At 53.8% G+C, this 16,643-nt stretch overlaps 6 protein-coding genes across 6 annotated transcripts; 4 read left to right on the forward strand and 2 right to left on the reverse strand.

The window, feature by feature from the left end:
- Positions 1–766: 766 nt before the first annotated feature.
- J4E83_007321 (uncharacterized protein) lies at positions 767–2,202 on the forward strand (the record flags this gene model as incomplete). Its single annotated transcript, XM_049334226.1, has 2 exons — positions 767–1,183; positions 1,234–2,202. 2 exons carry the CDS (start codon positions 767–769, stop codon positions 2,200–2,202), a joined length of 1,386 nt encoding a protein of 461 aa, XP_049186568.1.
- A 2,062-nt stretch (positions 2,203–4,264) lies between these two features.
- J4E83_007322 (uncharacterized protein) lies at positions 4,265–5,140 on the forward strand (the record flags this gene model as incomplete). Its single annotated transcript, XM_049334227.1, has 1 exon — positions 4,265–5,140. The coding sequence occupies one exon, from the start codon at positions 4,265–4,267 to the stop codon at positions 5,138–5,140; it is 876 nt and encodes a 291-aa protein (XP_049186569.1).
- Positions 5,141–6,007: 867 nt separating this feature from the next.
- Positions 6,008–7,242, reverse strand: J4E83_007323 (uncharacterized protein; the record flags this gene model as incomplete). Its single annotated transcript, XM_049334228.1, has 2 exons — positions 6,008–6,639; positions 6,690–7,242. The coding sequence occupies 2 exons, from the start codon at positions 7,240–7,242 to the stop codon at positions 6,008–6,010; spliced, it is 1,185 nt and encodes a 394-aa protein (XP_049186570.1).
- Positions 7,243–7,816: 574 nt separating this feature from the next.
- On the forward strand, positions 7,817–9,398 carry J4E83_007324 (uncharacterized protein; the record flags this gene model as incomplete). The annotated part of the gene is made up of 2 exons (XM_049334229.1): positions 7,817–8,334; positions 8,384–9,398. The coding sequence occupies 2 exons, from the start codon at positions 7,817–7,819 to the stop codon at positions 9,396–9,398; spliced, it is 1,533 nt and encodes a 510-aa protein (XP_049186571.1).
- Positions 9,399–9,831: 433 nt separating this feature from the next.
- Positions 9,832–13,129, reverse strand: J4E83_007325 (uncharacterized protein; the record flags this gene model as incomplete). The annotated part of the gene is made up of 2 exons (XM_049334230.1): positions 9,832–12,864; positions 12,914–13,129. The coding sequence occupies 2 exons, from the start codon at positions 13,127–13,129 to the stop codon at positions 9,832–9,834; spliced, it is 3,249 nt and encodes a 1,082-aa protein (XP_049186572.1).
- A 1,321-nt stretch (positions 13,130–14,450) lies between these two features.
- Positions 14,451–16,031, forward strand: J4E83_007326 (uncharacterized protein; the record flags this gene model as incomplete). The annotated part of the gene is made up of 2 exons (XM_049334231.1): positions 14,451–15,787; positions 15,842–16,031. The coding sequence occupies 2 exons, from the start codon at positions 14,451–14,453 to the stop codon at positions 16,029–16,031; spliced, it is 1,527 nt and encodes a 508-aa protein (XP_049186573.1).
- Positions 16,032–16,643: the final 612 nt, after the last annotated feature.

Below are 16,643 nucleotides of genomic sequence, written 5' to 3' on the forward strand. Positions count from 1 at the left end.
TTCACCAGGCTTGCAATTACGTTAATTATCCCTGGCAGCGAAGCTTCTCGTGTACAGCGTGTCGGCACGGATTCGGGTTTGCATGGGAAGTAGCATTCCTGCTGCAAGCTGGATCACGAGCCTCGCCTCCGCTGCGGTGCGCCAACGCCGTGCCTTGCATTATCACTGCGACTCAGCCTGCAATAGCTGAGCTTGACCATTTAGCGGCATTTCTGAGATTAAGGTCCGGCGGCAAAACGAGATAATTCTCTGGAGAAGGCAATTCCTTGATCGTCGGCCGCCCCTAATTTAACCGCGTCGGGTTAAAGCTTTCATCGCTTCGCCTCAAGCAGACTGGGCATTCGGTCTACCGATGCAATGTCATTGGTGCACAACGAGGAATGCTCGTGAACAAGTGGGTATTATGACAGTTATGCTGGCCAAAAGCAGATGATTGACGCGATAAAGACACCAACGTGCACGGAATCGCGGCAAATGTCCGTGGTCACCCTACCGCACTCGCTCTAGTAAGCCAGGCAGTACTGCGGCGTTGACAGATTTCCTGCCCTACTTTCGGTTCTCCCCGAGCAAGCCACATCCGCTTCACACGTACGAATGCCTTACGGCACGGAAGGCCTACTCGTTAAGCGCCGTCGTGAGATGGAGGACATGCTCTGCCTACACGATGGATCAACTAAGATGGTGGCGTGGAGCTGGGGGAGTTGGTTTGATATATAGCTCCTTACTGGACTTTTAGTATGAAAGTACCCCATAACGAAGATTCTCCATGTCAGCAGAGCAGTTCTCAAAGCTCTCTCTCGGAGAGGATATGGTTACCACTCGTGCCGGGGCCGCAAGGGCCGCAAGAGCTAGTACACAATCATCGGGGCATTCTGAGGAAGATCAGCCCATACCATCCGTCGAGTCCACCGTTTCCCCTACGCCTTCCCTGGTTATATCAACGAAGAACCTTCACTACAATGTCTCGGCCTTCGACACCGACCTACGAAAGCGGGCCAAAAGAGGACTGGAAGGTAGCGATATCAGGCTCAAGTACTGCGCAGTCTCGGAAGATGATTATAGCCCGAATGGCAGCCCAAAGAAGTTCTTCCATCTTGACGACGACATCATTGTGGCGATGGGTGGGAAGTTACGAAGACCTGAGTGTACGTGTGGCGCAAACGAAAAAGGTCTCGCGTGCAAGGTACGCTCTCTCATACACAACCATTGACGCATCACTAAAAGTAGCCCCAGCATATCTATTGGGTCGGAGACCAGATCATCTCAACTTCTCCAGACGATATGGTCAAGACGCCTCTTCACCTTTCTCCCGATGGCTCGAAGATCGAAGACGTCAAGCCTGCGGAACTACTGGACACCAAAGGCTTAGCCAATATCGCCAACGACCTGAAGTGGGTTTATCGGGATGACAATCTGCCTGAAGACGACGACTTGAAGTTGACAGTTATTGACATGTTTTCGTGCTACGAGCCACAAGATGCACTTCCTGGAGAGTTTCGATATCCCGAGTCGCCTCTTACTTCCGAACGGTCCAAGAAGTACCAGGAGTTGACAGAGCTCTTTACGCAGTACGCAAACTGGTATCCCAGCCTATATCTCCAAATGCGCAAGATCATCGACCCGGACTTCGAAAGCCGCGTCTTCTTCGAAAAGATCGACAAGCGCATTTCTTCCACTTTCGACGCTTTGGATGAGTACATAGCCAAGGGACCATACAACCTCTCCCAAGGCCCCCCTCGGTTCGACGTCTCCAGCTGTGCACAGAAGTTGACATCACTAGTCAAAGCCATTGATGACTTCTATGAACGCCATGCTCACGTCGAGGACGTGGCCGTCCGAGCAGCGGCGGCACTTGTTACGATTCTCGACCGTGTTACGGACCGCGATAAGAATGCATATGAAGGCGTCAAGTGGAGTGTCATGGAGGCCCTATCAGACCCTGTTCAAAGCAACCTATACGTTGCGCTGATTGGAGCAGCATCAGATGACGACCCGCCATTTGTTCTCGATGCACTCGGGTCATTGCCCCAGGAAGACGTATACCGTAATCATTGGGCAATGCTACAAGACATCGAACGCAAGCTAGCAGATTCTCATGCGCCCACTCATTACATGGCTCTCTTTCGCAATGTCGTCTACGAGAATCGCAAGAGGTCGGGTTCGGAGGTACACGAACGAGAATCGAAGCGAGCAATGCAGTAATGTCGATCTGCAAGCGGACTACCTCGTGCTCAACACAACAGTTGAGTTGGTATGTAGTCGTCCCACTTTTCCTTTTGGTCTGGCGTTGGCGGCTTTTTGCACTTTTTCCATTCCTTTCTCTGTGACTTTTTGCACCTTTTAATACCTTCATGTCTTTCCTTACGACGTTACGGCTGTCCGCACGCTAGTTGAATTCTTCATTTGGATACTCAAGGTCGCCGGACTTCGGTCTGTATTCGCTGGCCTTTGTTATGTTGCTTTCTGTCTTTCCTTCAGGCCACCCGATTTCGGTTTTTGGGTAACCGAATGATTCTATATATCTCCGATTCTTTCCTTTGCCTTTTCTTTGACCGGTTGCTTGCGGAGCTTTTGATGTTGCCGTACTTTTAGCCGGGTACAATTGGTGTACCACTTTCTCTTCTCTACACTCCTTGTATCCATAATTTACACAAACACATTTATACAGCGGTCCATCGTTGGCGCCGTACGCTGCAAATCCATCATCGTCCGCATAGTGCGAAGTAGAACGAGCTCACTGAAATTGAAAGGTCAATGCGTGATTGGTTTTAGCATAGTAAACACAAAAGCGGTGGAGTGCGCCCCCTAGACTGCAGGCCTCAGCTGATACCGGCTCCGCATGCATACAGTGCCAAGCTCCGATATGTAGAAAGATTCCGCGGAATTGGGAGCGTGGCCGACGGCTGACTGACTCAAGACGAGACCGGACCGAACGAAGTGGATCTGGCGCAGTTCGTAGCTGAGCTTCGCATGCTGTAGGCTCTCGCGCTTGGCCAAGCGCCAGAGACAGACTGTCCCCATGCACCATGAGATCCATGTATCTATAACACTAAGTGCTAGACCAAGCTTCATCTCGGTGTGGATGTCGGGAGTTTGCATCTTGTCGCATACAAGACAACAGGTCGGCACCGGAGGTCCACAGCAGCCAATCATGCATGGCCCAGTTACATGTCGTACAACGACTCTGTCATCTATACGTGTAACTGGCCGCTTATCCAAACGCTAAGTTCGTGGAACCCATCTGGCCTACACACGATGTGGCCCAAGTGGGTGTCGTTCATGTTGCGTGCATTTGGGCTTCGAGATGGTGGGTGTTGCTCCGGTGTGGGAATCAAGAAATCCACAAACTAGCGACAAACCTTCCCCTTCTGCTCGCGCTCACTGGAATGGCGCATATGACGCTTACTGTATATTCCCCGCAGTATGCGACGTCTTATGGAGGCTGCTTTTGTCAGAAGTTCCGCAGGCTCCGCACAACCTGGACCTGCATCCAGGACCCGGCACCCCACAGAAGGCGGTTGCATGTAGCAGACACCCGCTCCGGGAAGATTCCGAACAGATGCGGACATGATGTAGGCGCCGTCGGTTCGATCTGTGCAGAGCAAGTGCCATGACTATGTACACATGGACTCAAACATGTGAAGCACCCAGGTGGCGAGATAGCTCATACCAAGCTCATGCTAGCTAGGAACTTACCGTGTCGGTGCTGATCGCGATAGTCGTTGTGGGCACTGAGGGTGGGTCAAAGGGCTCGACTGCGGGGAGTGCAGCGGCTAGGCTCGAGTTGCCCTCGAATGTGGTTGGATGTCAGATGAAAGGGCCACGCATCGTGCATCCACGTTCTGCGGGGAAGGGATTGACGCTAAGCCGCTCGCGGCCCTAGCGCAGATGGGCATCCTTTGGCAAGCGCAGCCAAGCCACCCAGTGTTGCTTCCATATTACTCTCCTGTCTATCATTCCTGCTCCTCTTCTTTTCGACCTTCTTCTCTTGTCTTGTTGCAACATCGGACACGTGTTCTGCTAGTCTATCCTATACTACGCGGTTTCCCTGCGGCCAACGTGAATCGCTTATCACGCCATCAACCCCCGCTGACTGACGTACTACACCCCGTCCGTGCGCCTAGCGACTTATCAACCATCCCACCCCTTGTTTTGTTTCTCTACGCACCCCATCTTGATTTGCTCTACGCGCATGACCCCTCAACTCAATTGAGCACTTCACACAGATCCTGAACCTGCCTCAAACCTCGTTGCCACGCACATCATGTCCTCCAACGGCCGGAACTCTCCCCCGCTCGCCTCGCCGGACCCTCGCCGACGTGCTTCAGTGACCAGCCAGACGTTCCAGGACCTGTTCGGCCGGTCAAGCGGCTATGTAGGCCAGCAATCCGGAGGACAGGCTGCCACGGGCCCCATCACGACAGCTGCTGCCAACGCTCAGAGACGGCGGCTTTCGCTCACCACCATCGGTCTGGGTGCTTCACCTGGCCAGACGTCCCCATTCCTCCAGACCCCGCGAACCCGAACCGAGAGCATCTCCAGCGCCAACTCTGGCTCGGTCGACGAGAGCCCCTTCGAAGATGACTACGCCCCTTCCACATCTGCTAGCAGCAGCAATCCAGCCACACCCTTTGCTCGACGGCTGAGCTTTGGAGCTCGTGCAATGCGGGATGTTAGGCAGAGCAACGGAGGCGTTGGGAACCCAAATGGTAGACCACCCATCCATAAAGCTTCCTCTCCCCCGACTGGTCGAGGTCGAGGTCTGTCTTCATTGTCACAGTCATTGCCCTCTTCCGCTACCCTGCTTCGTCCCTTTACCCATGCACACTCGCGGCGATCTACTTCCATATCACACATCTGGCCCTCCACCATTGCAGAGCAGTCCGAGAACATACTTGGAAACTACTCGCTAACGTCGTCTTCAACAGGCGAAGGTTACAATTTCGCTGAGAACCTCCGATCGCGAGCCGAGCGAGGCTCCATCTCCGGCCCCCCTCCCATGCTGAGCCCGTCCGGTCCGACGCACCAGCGTGCTAAGAGCGTTACGATCATGGAGCCACCCGTTCGTGAGATGCCCAAGCCTAGGGTGCCTGATGCCATGCAGGAGCGGATCCTCAAGGGCGATTTTTACATGGACTAGCTTCTCTACATGACTTGACATTTAGATCTCCGGTAGGTCACATCGTTCACATTCTTGCTTTGTAGTGGCTAATCTCCACGATCTATAGGACATCTACCTCATAGATGAGACGTCAGACTCCTTCACAATCGTGTATCAGTACTTCATCGCCTACGAAACGGAAATTTTCATACTCCAGAACAACCCTATACCAGGCCTTCGTATCGCTCATGGCCATGAGCGATCGAAGGATTATAAAGACAGCTTTCGTGGAAACCAGGCACGTAACGGCGATTACTGCACCTGGCACCATCATAACTCGGAAAGCATCGTCATGTGCAACAATCACTACTGGAAGCATGCACTAGGATCGTTCAACCAACGCTTTTCTTTGCCGACTTGGGCAGATTGCATTCCACGACGTGGAATTTATGGCGTTTTCACTCGATTATGTCGAACTCATATCTCATGTTCTATCAGTCCAGGCGTACGGTCACGATGAATGAACGAAACCAGATTGTCATGCTCACGCGATGAGGCGACATCAGTGCAGCAGGGGTTAGGAGTTTATGAAGCATATCACGCAGGATGGAGGTCGGCACCTTTGGTATCAAACGTGTACCAAGACAAATTGCAGATAGCAGAGCAGTTTAGTGCAGCATCGTACAAAGAAATGAATAATTGACCAAACTGATGCTGGCATCCCTTGCGCTTAATGGTGTGTTGGTATGCGTCATCAGTCCCACTTTATGTTTCAAGTATACTGATCGACGTTGGGTCGTACGCGTGGAGGAATGTGGGATGTCGATCGTTGAGTTCACCTGAGCTGATAACGATTGGACGTGCAGCAGGTCTGGCTGCGAAACAACATGAGAAAGCGAGTGCAAGTCAAGATATCGCTCGCACAGCTCTACCAACGCTACCGGTCTCAAAGAGTTCAACTAAGCCAGCACCTAGACATTCCTCCAAGACCCACTCAAACCTCATCCCATAGAATGTCTTCCATTTCTTCGTTCGCCCAGGTAGTACGCCTGCAAACTCGCCCCTCAATTTCTTCCTCTCCGCTTTGATATCATGCGCCGCGACATTACCGTCCCATCTCTCACGCAGGACATCAAGTGGCATCTCTCTATGCTTTGTCTTCTTCAGCAGAGTGAGTAGGTGGTTCCGTGCATCAACCAGCAGCTTAATGTGTGTGCCCATATTAGGCAGAGAGAAGTTGTACTGTGCTGCTACGGACGGGCGAGATCCGGATAATGAAGTGCCGCCGTGGATGTGCTGGGTTGCTTGCGTGCCGCCGACGGCGTCTAGAGAACCGGCTGCGTGGCGGGATCCGGATGTGGAGACGGCGAGGAGTGAGCTGACGCCCGGACAGGCGAAAAGCGAGGTGTGGGAAGGGTAGTTTGAGGCCGAGGTGAGGAAGCCAAAGGTTACTAGGGCGGATAGCTGGGGAGAGGTGAAGGTTGTGCCGGGGATGGATGTAGATGTCGGGTTGGCGTTCATGGCTGTTATGTATTTTTCTGATTCTACATTAATGACAGATGAAAGAGTAGTTGGTAAATTTGATTACCTTTCAGATCTTCAGGTAGCTCAGCATGAGATTGCACGAGGTTCTGCCACTCTCTCACCGAAGCAATACCATCACCCACTGCAGCAGCACCAACCCCCCGATTTGGAATCGTCACCCTTCGCAGAATACCCGCTCTCGCTAGCTCAGCGATTTCTCGCTCAATTCGTGTTGACGAGGTGCTGAGTGCGTCGATATGCGCTACTGTGACAAACGGTGGCAATCTTCTCCGGAAATTCAAAACCTCTGCTATCCTGGTCGAGTTCATACCGGCCTTCTCTGGCATGTCGCTAAACATCCTGTTGCGGATGTACTCCATGTATTGTGGGACATCGCGGAAGTTTAGGTCGTCGGAAAGAGAGGCTATCACACCGGTATCATCTAGTTCCTCGTCATCATCAAAGGGAGTGGTAGTGTCGTTCGGTAGCGACCGCCTCTTTGAACTCGCTGCTGAGGGTGATGGAGTTATTCGTTTGAGACCCAGTGCTGCGACGGCACTTTTTCTTCTTGGCTTGGTGATGCGAGACGAGTGTGCTGCTGTAGCTTGGAAGGACATGTTTCAGGTCTCGCTCCCAAAAGGACGAAGTAACACGAACTGTCAGTCAGGAGAGATATGCTCTGTGCGCTTGAGTTGCAGATAAGGAAAGAGCATCATGGCAGCGCAGTAAGAGCATGTCTTGATATTGACGAATCAGGAAGTGGCAAACATGTGAGACGCGGTGTCGAAGGCTTTGAGGCCGCGGTGGAGCATGCGCCACACCCTCGCTTGCTGGCTAGGTAGGAGCGAGCAGCTGGCATGGAGAAGGGACGACGGGGTCATGGAGAATCGCGTAATATGTGTACGTCAAGCAGCATGGATGAAAGCGACGGATTATTAGAGGCGTGTACTCTGTAATTGATAGATCAAAATGTTGAGAGGTGGCTGTTGATGTTCCTGTTTGTCGGCTTCCTGGCGATGGCCGGGCCGTGGAAGGAACGACGCAGCCACCGAGGTACGTCATTTCCACGCGCGGAATGTCAGGAAGGTCCAACGCACGCTATGCGCGCCAACAAAACCCAAAACATGCCCATTGCACCCACCCTACGAAGCATCTCCCCCCAACTGCTCCCGTCCCAGCCCATCGCTAGCCATGTCGCTGAATCCCGAGCCCTCGGCGCCTGAAGAGCGGGCTGAGCACCATCTGCCGCCCAAGTCGTACGCCGACGCCGCCGAAGAGGCCCTGGAGCCCCAGCAGCCACAATCACATGCCAACGGCACCGACGGCACCGCCGAACACCACGGGAAGAAGATACTGGGCAAGGCCAACGAGGTAAAGACCAATGGCATCAAGGTCCCCTCTGAAGAAGACAAGACATCGCTCGAAGGCGTGGGTCAGGAGCCCCGGAGTCCAACAGTGAAGGGCCATCGTCGCGTCTCATCGCGCGGCTCTCACGGGTCGCTCGGCCGCAAACAGGGCGAGCAGGCACAGAAGGACATGAACGGAGCACACACGAATGGAAATGGCAAGGGCAATGGCGACGTGCTGACGAGTGTGAAGCCGCAGCAGGAGTTCCAGGTCGCCAAAGCAGACCGCAGAACCGACCTCAAGCGCAGAAACTCGGAGCTCACCACAGGACGACAGGCTGGCGCGGGATGGTCCCAGAGCAAGTAAGTTGACATGCACTCCGTTCGAGGCGTACAATGCTGACCGTCGCAGAATACGCTTTGCGCCCATGAACGTTCCCCTCCAGCGCCGCCTCCAGACCCTCGCCGTCCTCATGCACACGCTCAGCATCGTCGGCGGCCTTGCCATCTTCTTCTTCCTTTGCAGCATACCCCTGCTCTGGCCCATCCTCCTGCCGTATACCATCTACGTCCTCTTCTCCAACGCGGGCACGTCGGGTGAGCTGTCGTTCCGCAGCGACTGGTTCCGCCGGCTGCCCGTCTGGTCGCTCTTCGCTTCATACTACCCCGCCCGCCTACATCGCTCCCAGGAGCTGGAGCCTACTAGGAAGTACATCTTCGGCTACCACCCACATGGCATCATCTCCCATGGCGCCTTCGCTGCCTTTGCAACGGAAGCGCTTGGCTTTTCGCAGCTCTTCCCTGGCATCACCAACGCCCTGCTGACCCTCGATTCCAACTTCCGCTACCCCATCTATCGCGAATACGCCCTTCGTCTCGGCATGGCCTCCGTATCTCGCGAGTCCTGCGAAAACATCCTCTCCAAAGGCGGTTATAACAACGAAGGCATGGGCCGCGCCATCACCATCGTCGTAGGCGGCGCACGTGAATCCCTCGATGCGCGCCCCGGTTCCATAAAGCTTGTCCTCAACCGCCGCAAGGGCTTTGTCAAGATGGCCATACGCACCGGCGCCGACCTCGTCCCTGTCCTCGCCTTCGGCGAAAACGACGTCTACGACCAACTCGATACCGATTCGCATCCCTACATACACAAGTTCCAGATGCTCGTCAAGAAGTTCATGGGCTTTACGGTACCCATCTTCCACGCGAGGGGTGTCTTCAACTACGACGTAGGCATGATGCCGTACCGGAGACCCATCAACATCGTTGTCGGTCGCCCGATTAGGGTGATGCAGGACACGCACCCAGACAACGATTATATCAACGAGATACATCAGAAATACGTCGACGAGCTGATGCGCATCTGGCACGAACACAAGGACACTTTTGCCAAGCACAGGACGGGCGAGCTGGAGATCGTCGAGTAAGCATCGCTGAGCTGCTTTCCTTGTAATGGCTGTCACGATGCTGTTCTTTCCCTTCTATGTTGTATTGTGTATAGGATCGTAATTGGGTAGAGCCTGAAAAGCGCAGGCACGAAATAGCAGTCATAACCCTTTGAATAGCAATGATAGATCATCATCATCATCAGCATTCCCATTGATCCTTGGCATGGTATCATGACAAACACAAACTCGCCTCACATGAAATCTTAGGTAATGTCACTATGCAAGTTGATCAGGTTGAGACATGAACGTTTCTTGAACTTCTAAATCGATATTCCAGAGTAATAACTACAACGAAAAAGACCGCAAAGGAAAAGCACAACTGTGTACGATAAAAAACACAAAATAAACGCCACCCAGCATTAAACATTTTCTGGGTATTGCATGTCCCAGTCAACCAACAGAGCTTCACTCATCAGTCTGTTGAGAAGTGGCTCATGCGCGCCGAAGGATGCGTGTCCTTCCTATCCTCATCGGTAGAGAACGCCTTCAACTTGTACTCCATGACCGTCGTGGAAACACCTTTGCCCTTGTCGTTGCTGGGGCGGCCGCTACTCGGGGTGCTTCCATTGAGGGTGCTACCATCGGAGGCACGGTTACCTAGGCCGTTCTCCGCATCACCGCCGTCCTTCTTGTCGTCCGCAGTGGCGTTGACAGCGCGGCCAGTGAAGAGGTCCTCTGGGAAGGGGAACAGCGTGCGACGTCTCGGTGGCGACTTCTTGGTTGCTGTCATCCATACCAAGGCCGTCATGTCTTTACCCAGCGCCTCGATGATGGGCGTGACGATGGGGAGACAGGCGAAAAGCACACCGTAGGATGTTATGCCGACAATGGTTACGTTGATGCCGTAGCTGAATCCGCGCTCGGCTAGTGCGACCATGAGCCAGGATCCGTAGGTCCAGAAAACAAGACCGTGGAGCAGGTAGATGGTGAAGACGTGGGGGAAGAGCACAAGGAAAGGAGGCGTGGACAAGACCCATTGTACCGCGGCGGAGAGTTCGACAATGGCTTGCATGCCGCCTGCGAAGAGCACACCGTTGAGACGCGGCGTGTAGTATGGCGGGTAGCCTGCCTGGTCTGTGTCCTGAATGGCTACGCCGGTTACAGGATCGGGGTGGATGCCGCGTTCCGCAGTCGAGAAGTTGAAGTCCGTGTCGACCCAGTTAGGAATGACGTTGACGGCGAAACTGGCGCCGACGCAGGCCCAGAAGAAGGTGATGGTGGCGTAGTATGCTCCTGGTCGTGTGGCCAGGAACGCTTTCCACTTGTAGGTCACGTCGAGGTCGGTGAGGAGCAGACCGAGCCAGAGGTATGTGCCCCAAGACTGAGCGTACCAGTGGTTGATGAGGCAGAAGGCGTAGTAGCACATGCGCTTCCATGGTGTCTTGATCTCGTAGACCACGACAGCACCGAGAAGGACGAGCCAGGAACCTTGGAGTTGCACGGCGATGGTCCAGAGGACACCGGTGCAGTAGTGCAGAGTGATTTGCGGGACGGCGTTGGGGACAAGGAACATGAGTTCGAGAACTTCAGAAATGTACTGGCCGAAGTTGTTGTAGCGGCTCACGTAGGGCCAGGTCGACCAGGTCAGCGAAGGAATGTATTGCAAGAACTTGGTCGCGCCAACGTCGATGAAGAAGTACTCCAGCAGGGCCATCGAAGCGACGGGAATCATAAGACGGGGTGTTCGGCGTACGGCTGCCTTGGCGATCTCATCCATCTTGCCCTTGCGCAAATAAGGTGCGGTCAAGAAACGGACGGAGGTTGTGAAGAAGACACCAAGCCACATCTGGTTGAGCAAGAAGGGACCGATGATTCTCTGGGCCCAGGGCTCGGATGCGTTGTGTGCATCTGCACCAGGTGTGACGATAGCAGGGACGAAGGTAAGACCAAAATGCATCAGGGTGACCACGAGAGAGCAGAGCGCCGTCAGACCAGCAAGATGGTCGATACGTTGTCGCTGAGGTAGAGGCTGGGGGCGCATACGAGGAGCTGGTAGGGCGGACTCGGTGACGGTCTCCATTGTAATCTTGTCATGGGGAGCGATCATGGGAACGGATGGGGTCATGGTGGCGCGCGGGTCCATCAAAGTGAGCATGGAGTTGCGATCTCTTGAGATGGCTGTGCCTGGAGTGCCTGGGGTCATCATCGATGCGTGAGGATCGACCATAGTCAACATGGAGTCGCCTCCTCTTGACACTGCCGTTCCTGGCATCGGTGGCATAGGTATGTAGAGATCCTCGCGCGTAGTGTTGAAGTTGCTGTTGAAAGGCGTTGGCCCACGGCTATCGAAGAATACCGAGTTTGGTCTGGAGAGACCATCCTTGGGTGTAGAGCCACCGAGAGTCGAGGTACCGGGGAGCCTCTCGATCGCCATGTCGTCGTCGTCTGAGTTGCGCTTTTCGGAAGCGGAGGGAGTTTTCTGGTCGGCACCACCACGAGAGAAGATCTCGTGCGAAGCCACTGTGAAAGTACTGTCGCTGAACGGATTCTTCTTTTCGTCCTCGGACTCTTTCGGCTCTGTGGAGGAAGCTGGGACAGGTTTCGGGGCTTCACTCTTGAGCTTGGGAGCGAGACGTCTGATGAGGGCGTGGATGATAAGGACGGTCGAGAATATGATGCATGACACGGAGAGCCAGAGTGCCGGCATGCGCCTGATGTCTTTGCCCTTGTACTGCTCCCATTTGTCTGTTGCGTCATCACCATACGGTGTGGAACCACGGAGTTCAATGTCGTCCATCGAGCACGCATCGGTCAACGGGCACCTGGCGACAAAATCCTCGCGAGCATCTACGCTCATTGTAGAAGAGTTGAAGAACATGCGGATCCAGCCAACCTCGGCAACAGACTCTGTGCGTTCAGGCGGACCACGCATGGAGTAGCGGTTACCGGTTGACCAATGCTTGAAGAACATGGCCGAGGGAACAGAAGGCATGCCACCGTTGTTCTTCTGTAGGACCTGCCTAGTGAGGTTGCCACCGATGTAGAAGTTGATGTAGTCCGCAGTCCAATCGATCCTGTACTCGGTGAACTCCCATGGGTTGATGCTGCCATTGCTGAGGCCGCCACCAAGGGTAGTATAGTTACGGTTCGCAGCCGTGCTGTTGAGAAGCTGACTGTAGTTCATTCCGAGGTTGCGCGTAGTGAATTCATTGTTGACAAAGGTTCCCACCCATGGGTCTCGGCGGTTGTTCATGTTCATGACACTGAGCTCGGTGATCTCGGTCTCATTGTACTTCCACATCATGGATGCCGCTGTGCCCGCAGAATCCATGTCTGCAGACTTGAGTAGAGTGCGGAAAGAGCCATGCTGGATGTCGCGTCGCTTTGTCCGCAGACTAGCACCTCGAACGAGATGCTCGGCAGTCGAAGGTTCCACAACAAGCTGAAGAGAGTCGTTGTTGAATCTGAGATTGTCGGGAGAGGCGCCTTCGCGATAGACGGCATTCTGGGAAGCATTAGCTATGGACTTGGAGGCACATTCACGGCAGACGGACCCAATCCTTTGCATACTTCTGAGCAAAGTCTTCGGCGATGAAGTCGATCGGTAATTGGGTAGTCTCGTTGAAGTAGACGATGATGGAGTCAGTAAAGAGCTCTGATGTCTGGGTGTCGTAGAAACCGCAGGTACAATTGTCCTGCCCACGCGTGACATCCGCAAGCGCAGGCAAGATATGCACCAGGGCAAGACCGAGCAAATGAGAGGAAAACATGCTGATGAGAGAGAGTGACTGAACAGAAACAGGGACAGATCCGCTGCTCAAGTCAGAAAGGCAGTATTTGTCTGCGACATATGCATGCAGCTAGCTGTGCAAGGCCTGTGTAAAGACCCCGGCCTAAGCTTGCAACACTGCTCTCCGGACGGGGAGGAGCCGCCTTGCTTCTCCGATCAGCATTGGCATTAGGTTGACGGCGTTGCAAAGTCCCCTATCTTGGACAAAGTCTTAGCCTGCTTCATGAGGGTCATGATCGGAGCGTTGCCTCAGCGGGGAGCGCGCGGCCCTGCAACAAGGCCAAAAAAGGTATGCAAGCTTTCCTTGGCAGGCCCGTACTTGATAGCAAGCAGAATGGACGTCGTGGCATGGGGCTAACTAGCCGCCGTAGGACGTGCAGACGAGAAGGTTGAGGAAGATGCCGTGCCCGCGCTGTCGGTGGGTCGGAAACGTGCGCCGCACTCCTGCCCGTGCATCGACGCTAGCACAGACGTTTCCTCCCAATGCATCCCGCGCTCGTTCTGCCTCAACAAACCCGACGAAACTTCATCACCATCCCAGTTTCGATCATTGATCTTCGTGCCAGCATCGACCGATATCAGCCGTTTCCGGAAGGCGACAAGGGTCCGCATCGCACTGCCAGTCCCAGCCGTGCTTCATGCGCTCAGCACGCCGCTGCGGGATGCCATTGTCGTGTCAATACCCAGTGCAGTGTCTCGTCTCTCAGCTTCTGCAGCCTGAGTGGCACCGTGGACACCGGATGCCAGGAAAATGCACCGCAAGATAGCGGCTGGCATGTGGCCCTCCGATGTTCCTTCCCCAACCCGCCCGATTCTGCATGTTCGTTGACGTTGACCAAACTGCGGTCAACTGGTAAAAAGCACCTGGTTGGCCCGCCAGACTTGTGGACGTGGGTTTGACATGTGACTTGGCATATTCACCATTCCCGACCTGTAGAGCGGTACCGGGGTCGACATGGCCAACGTGCAGGGCCGACCCACTCCAATCTCATTATCACAACTTGGCGCTGTTGATGCTAGGTAATGCTGATCTCAGTTGAGCACGAAGCTTGCATGGAGACCAGCTCCCACGGGCGGTAATCACGGTTTCGACATGAACCCTTCGGCGGTTTTGCCCCTTCTACAGTCGCTGCGTGTCGGCTACGGTGTTTACCATACGCACTAAGCAATTGTGCAATCAAGGGCCGAATATATGTTCTGTATCCGCTCCTTGTCAGTAGTCTCACCCCCTCCATCATAGTCACCATTCGCTTTGACTGCCTCTTCCATCGTTAACTGTCACATCACACACTCGTTTCAAGATGTCTGACACCACGAAGGACTGCGTAATTGAGGTCGGGGAGGTCACTTCTCCTACGGCCAACGAGAAGTCGGTCACCAAAACTCCTTCCATCGCTACTGAGACGATCGGACGGACATCTTCCTGGATCTCTGAGTGGACGCCCTTCGGTCTGGTCGCCTCCTACTACGTCTTCTCGGTATGCCTCTACATGTACTGCAGCAACGGGCTGATTGCCATCTTCTGGTTCATATACATGTGCACCAACTTTTACATTGCCGGCACAACTGTCTTGGAGGCCTTCTTCAGTATCACGCCCTGCCGCGAGGCAAGAGCAATCGTCACGCAAGCGCAGGAGAAGCAGTGGCTGTTCCCTACGCCACACCACAAGCTACCCATCCTCGATCTTCTCATCGTCGCCTACCTACCCAATGAGCAGGACATCATCATGGATCGCGCTCTTTATGCGCTTGAACAGCTCGATTACCCTTCTGACAAGATCCGCATCGTCGTCCTCTACAACACCCCCAAGCCAATCGAGCCATTGGAGACTGAGCTGCACCAACTTCCTCTGCGCTTCCCCCATGCAAGAGTCATCAAGGTACCCAACTCGACTTCCAAGGCAGACAACCTCAACTACTACTTCACGCTGGACACTGGATCTGACATCATCGCCATCTACGATTGCGACCACTACCCTCACCCCAACTCACCCCGATGGGCCGCTGAACGATTCGTTGCCGAGAAGGATGTCGACATCGTCCAAGGCCGCTGCATCATCTTCAACTCCGACGACAGCTTCATGACCAACATGATCGCAGTCGAGTTCGACAAGATTTACGCTGTCTCTCATCCCGGTCGTTCTACTATGTGGGGATTTGGTCTCTTCTGTGGATCCAACGGTTACTGGCGCACATCGCTTCTTCGCAATCTGAAGATGGACGACACAATGCTTACTGAAGACATCGACTCTGCACTTCGCGCATTCTCCAAAGGTGCCAAGACCGTTCATGATCTCAACGTGACTTCCTACGAGCTGGCCCCCACAACCTTCAGCGCGTTCTGGAAGCAGCGTCTCCGGTGGGCCCAGGGCTGGGCTCAAGCGAGTATGCGACACATGAAGATGGTTTGGAATGGTGTCAAGGATCCGTTGCACGAAGAGCACGCCAAGCGCAGCTTCACTGCTCGCTTCGGTGTTTTGTCGCTATTACTCATCCGCGAGTCCTCGTACTATCTCGTCACACAGTACACGTGTTTAGTCGCATCATTCGTTATCGTCAAGTTCCCGACGTCCGGGGAGGAGCTCTGGAAGCTGGTCTATTTCCAGTACCCCGTGTCACAGTGGCTTTTCATTATCAGGTTCGTACAGCCCTCGACGTAATCTTGTACCTTGCTAACGGTGTCGTGTCACAGTATTGTCTGCTTGATTGCTACTCTTTGGATCACCAACCAGGTCAAATCCGAGTACATCTCCAGAAGGATGATCATCCTCTTCTCGGTTCTGTACCCGTTTTACCTGGTTCTCAACGCCACAATCGGTCTTTACGGCCACGCTCGTCAGCTTGTCAAGTACAGCTCCTGGAACCCAACAGCTAGGAAGTAGGGCCATATCATATTATCTTCTTAATTTTCTTTATTGTCAATATCATAGGGAAGGGGCACAAGGCTTTGGATGCTCTCGTTTAGTTCGGGATGAAGCTCGCAAGCCATTAGCGGCGGCTGAGGCCTTCATGAATCACGCATCAGTATATAATACCCGATTAATTACATCATAATCACTATTACTACAAATCATTTCTGCACATCTTGTCATGATGACCGTTGTTGCAAATAAGGTTCTTCGAGAAATGACGCGCTCTTCTCATTTACCAATGATCATTGTCCATCGATTGACTCTGTTGTCCTGGCTCCTGAGTGGTCAACATGTGAAACTCGATCTATGAGATAACGCGCGGCATCACAGCGGAATGCAGAGCATCAGCCTTATCCCGGGCGACTCACGTCGGCGATACGATTTCCGATCTGTCACGCACAGTCTATCACGGAAGGTAAACTCAGAGATAAGTAAAATCCTAGCATGAAGCAGGGCCGAAGGGCAGCGCCTTACTGAAACGGACCCTGCACCCTGATGCGTTGCCAGAAAGCATCGGCCTAGCGACATGAAAAAGGAAATAATCAACAGCACCAGGGGTGGCCGGGACATTACAAGTCGACT

This window comes from Alternaria metachromatica (assembly GCF_023757995.1).
Source record: "Alternaria metachromatica strain BMP 0045 chromosome Unknown scaffold_18, whole genome shotgun sequence".
Lineage (NCBI taxonomy): Eukaryota > Fungi > Ascomycota > Dothideomycetes > Pleosporales > Pleosporaceae > Alternaria > Alternaria metachromatica.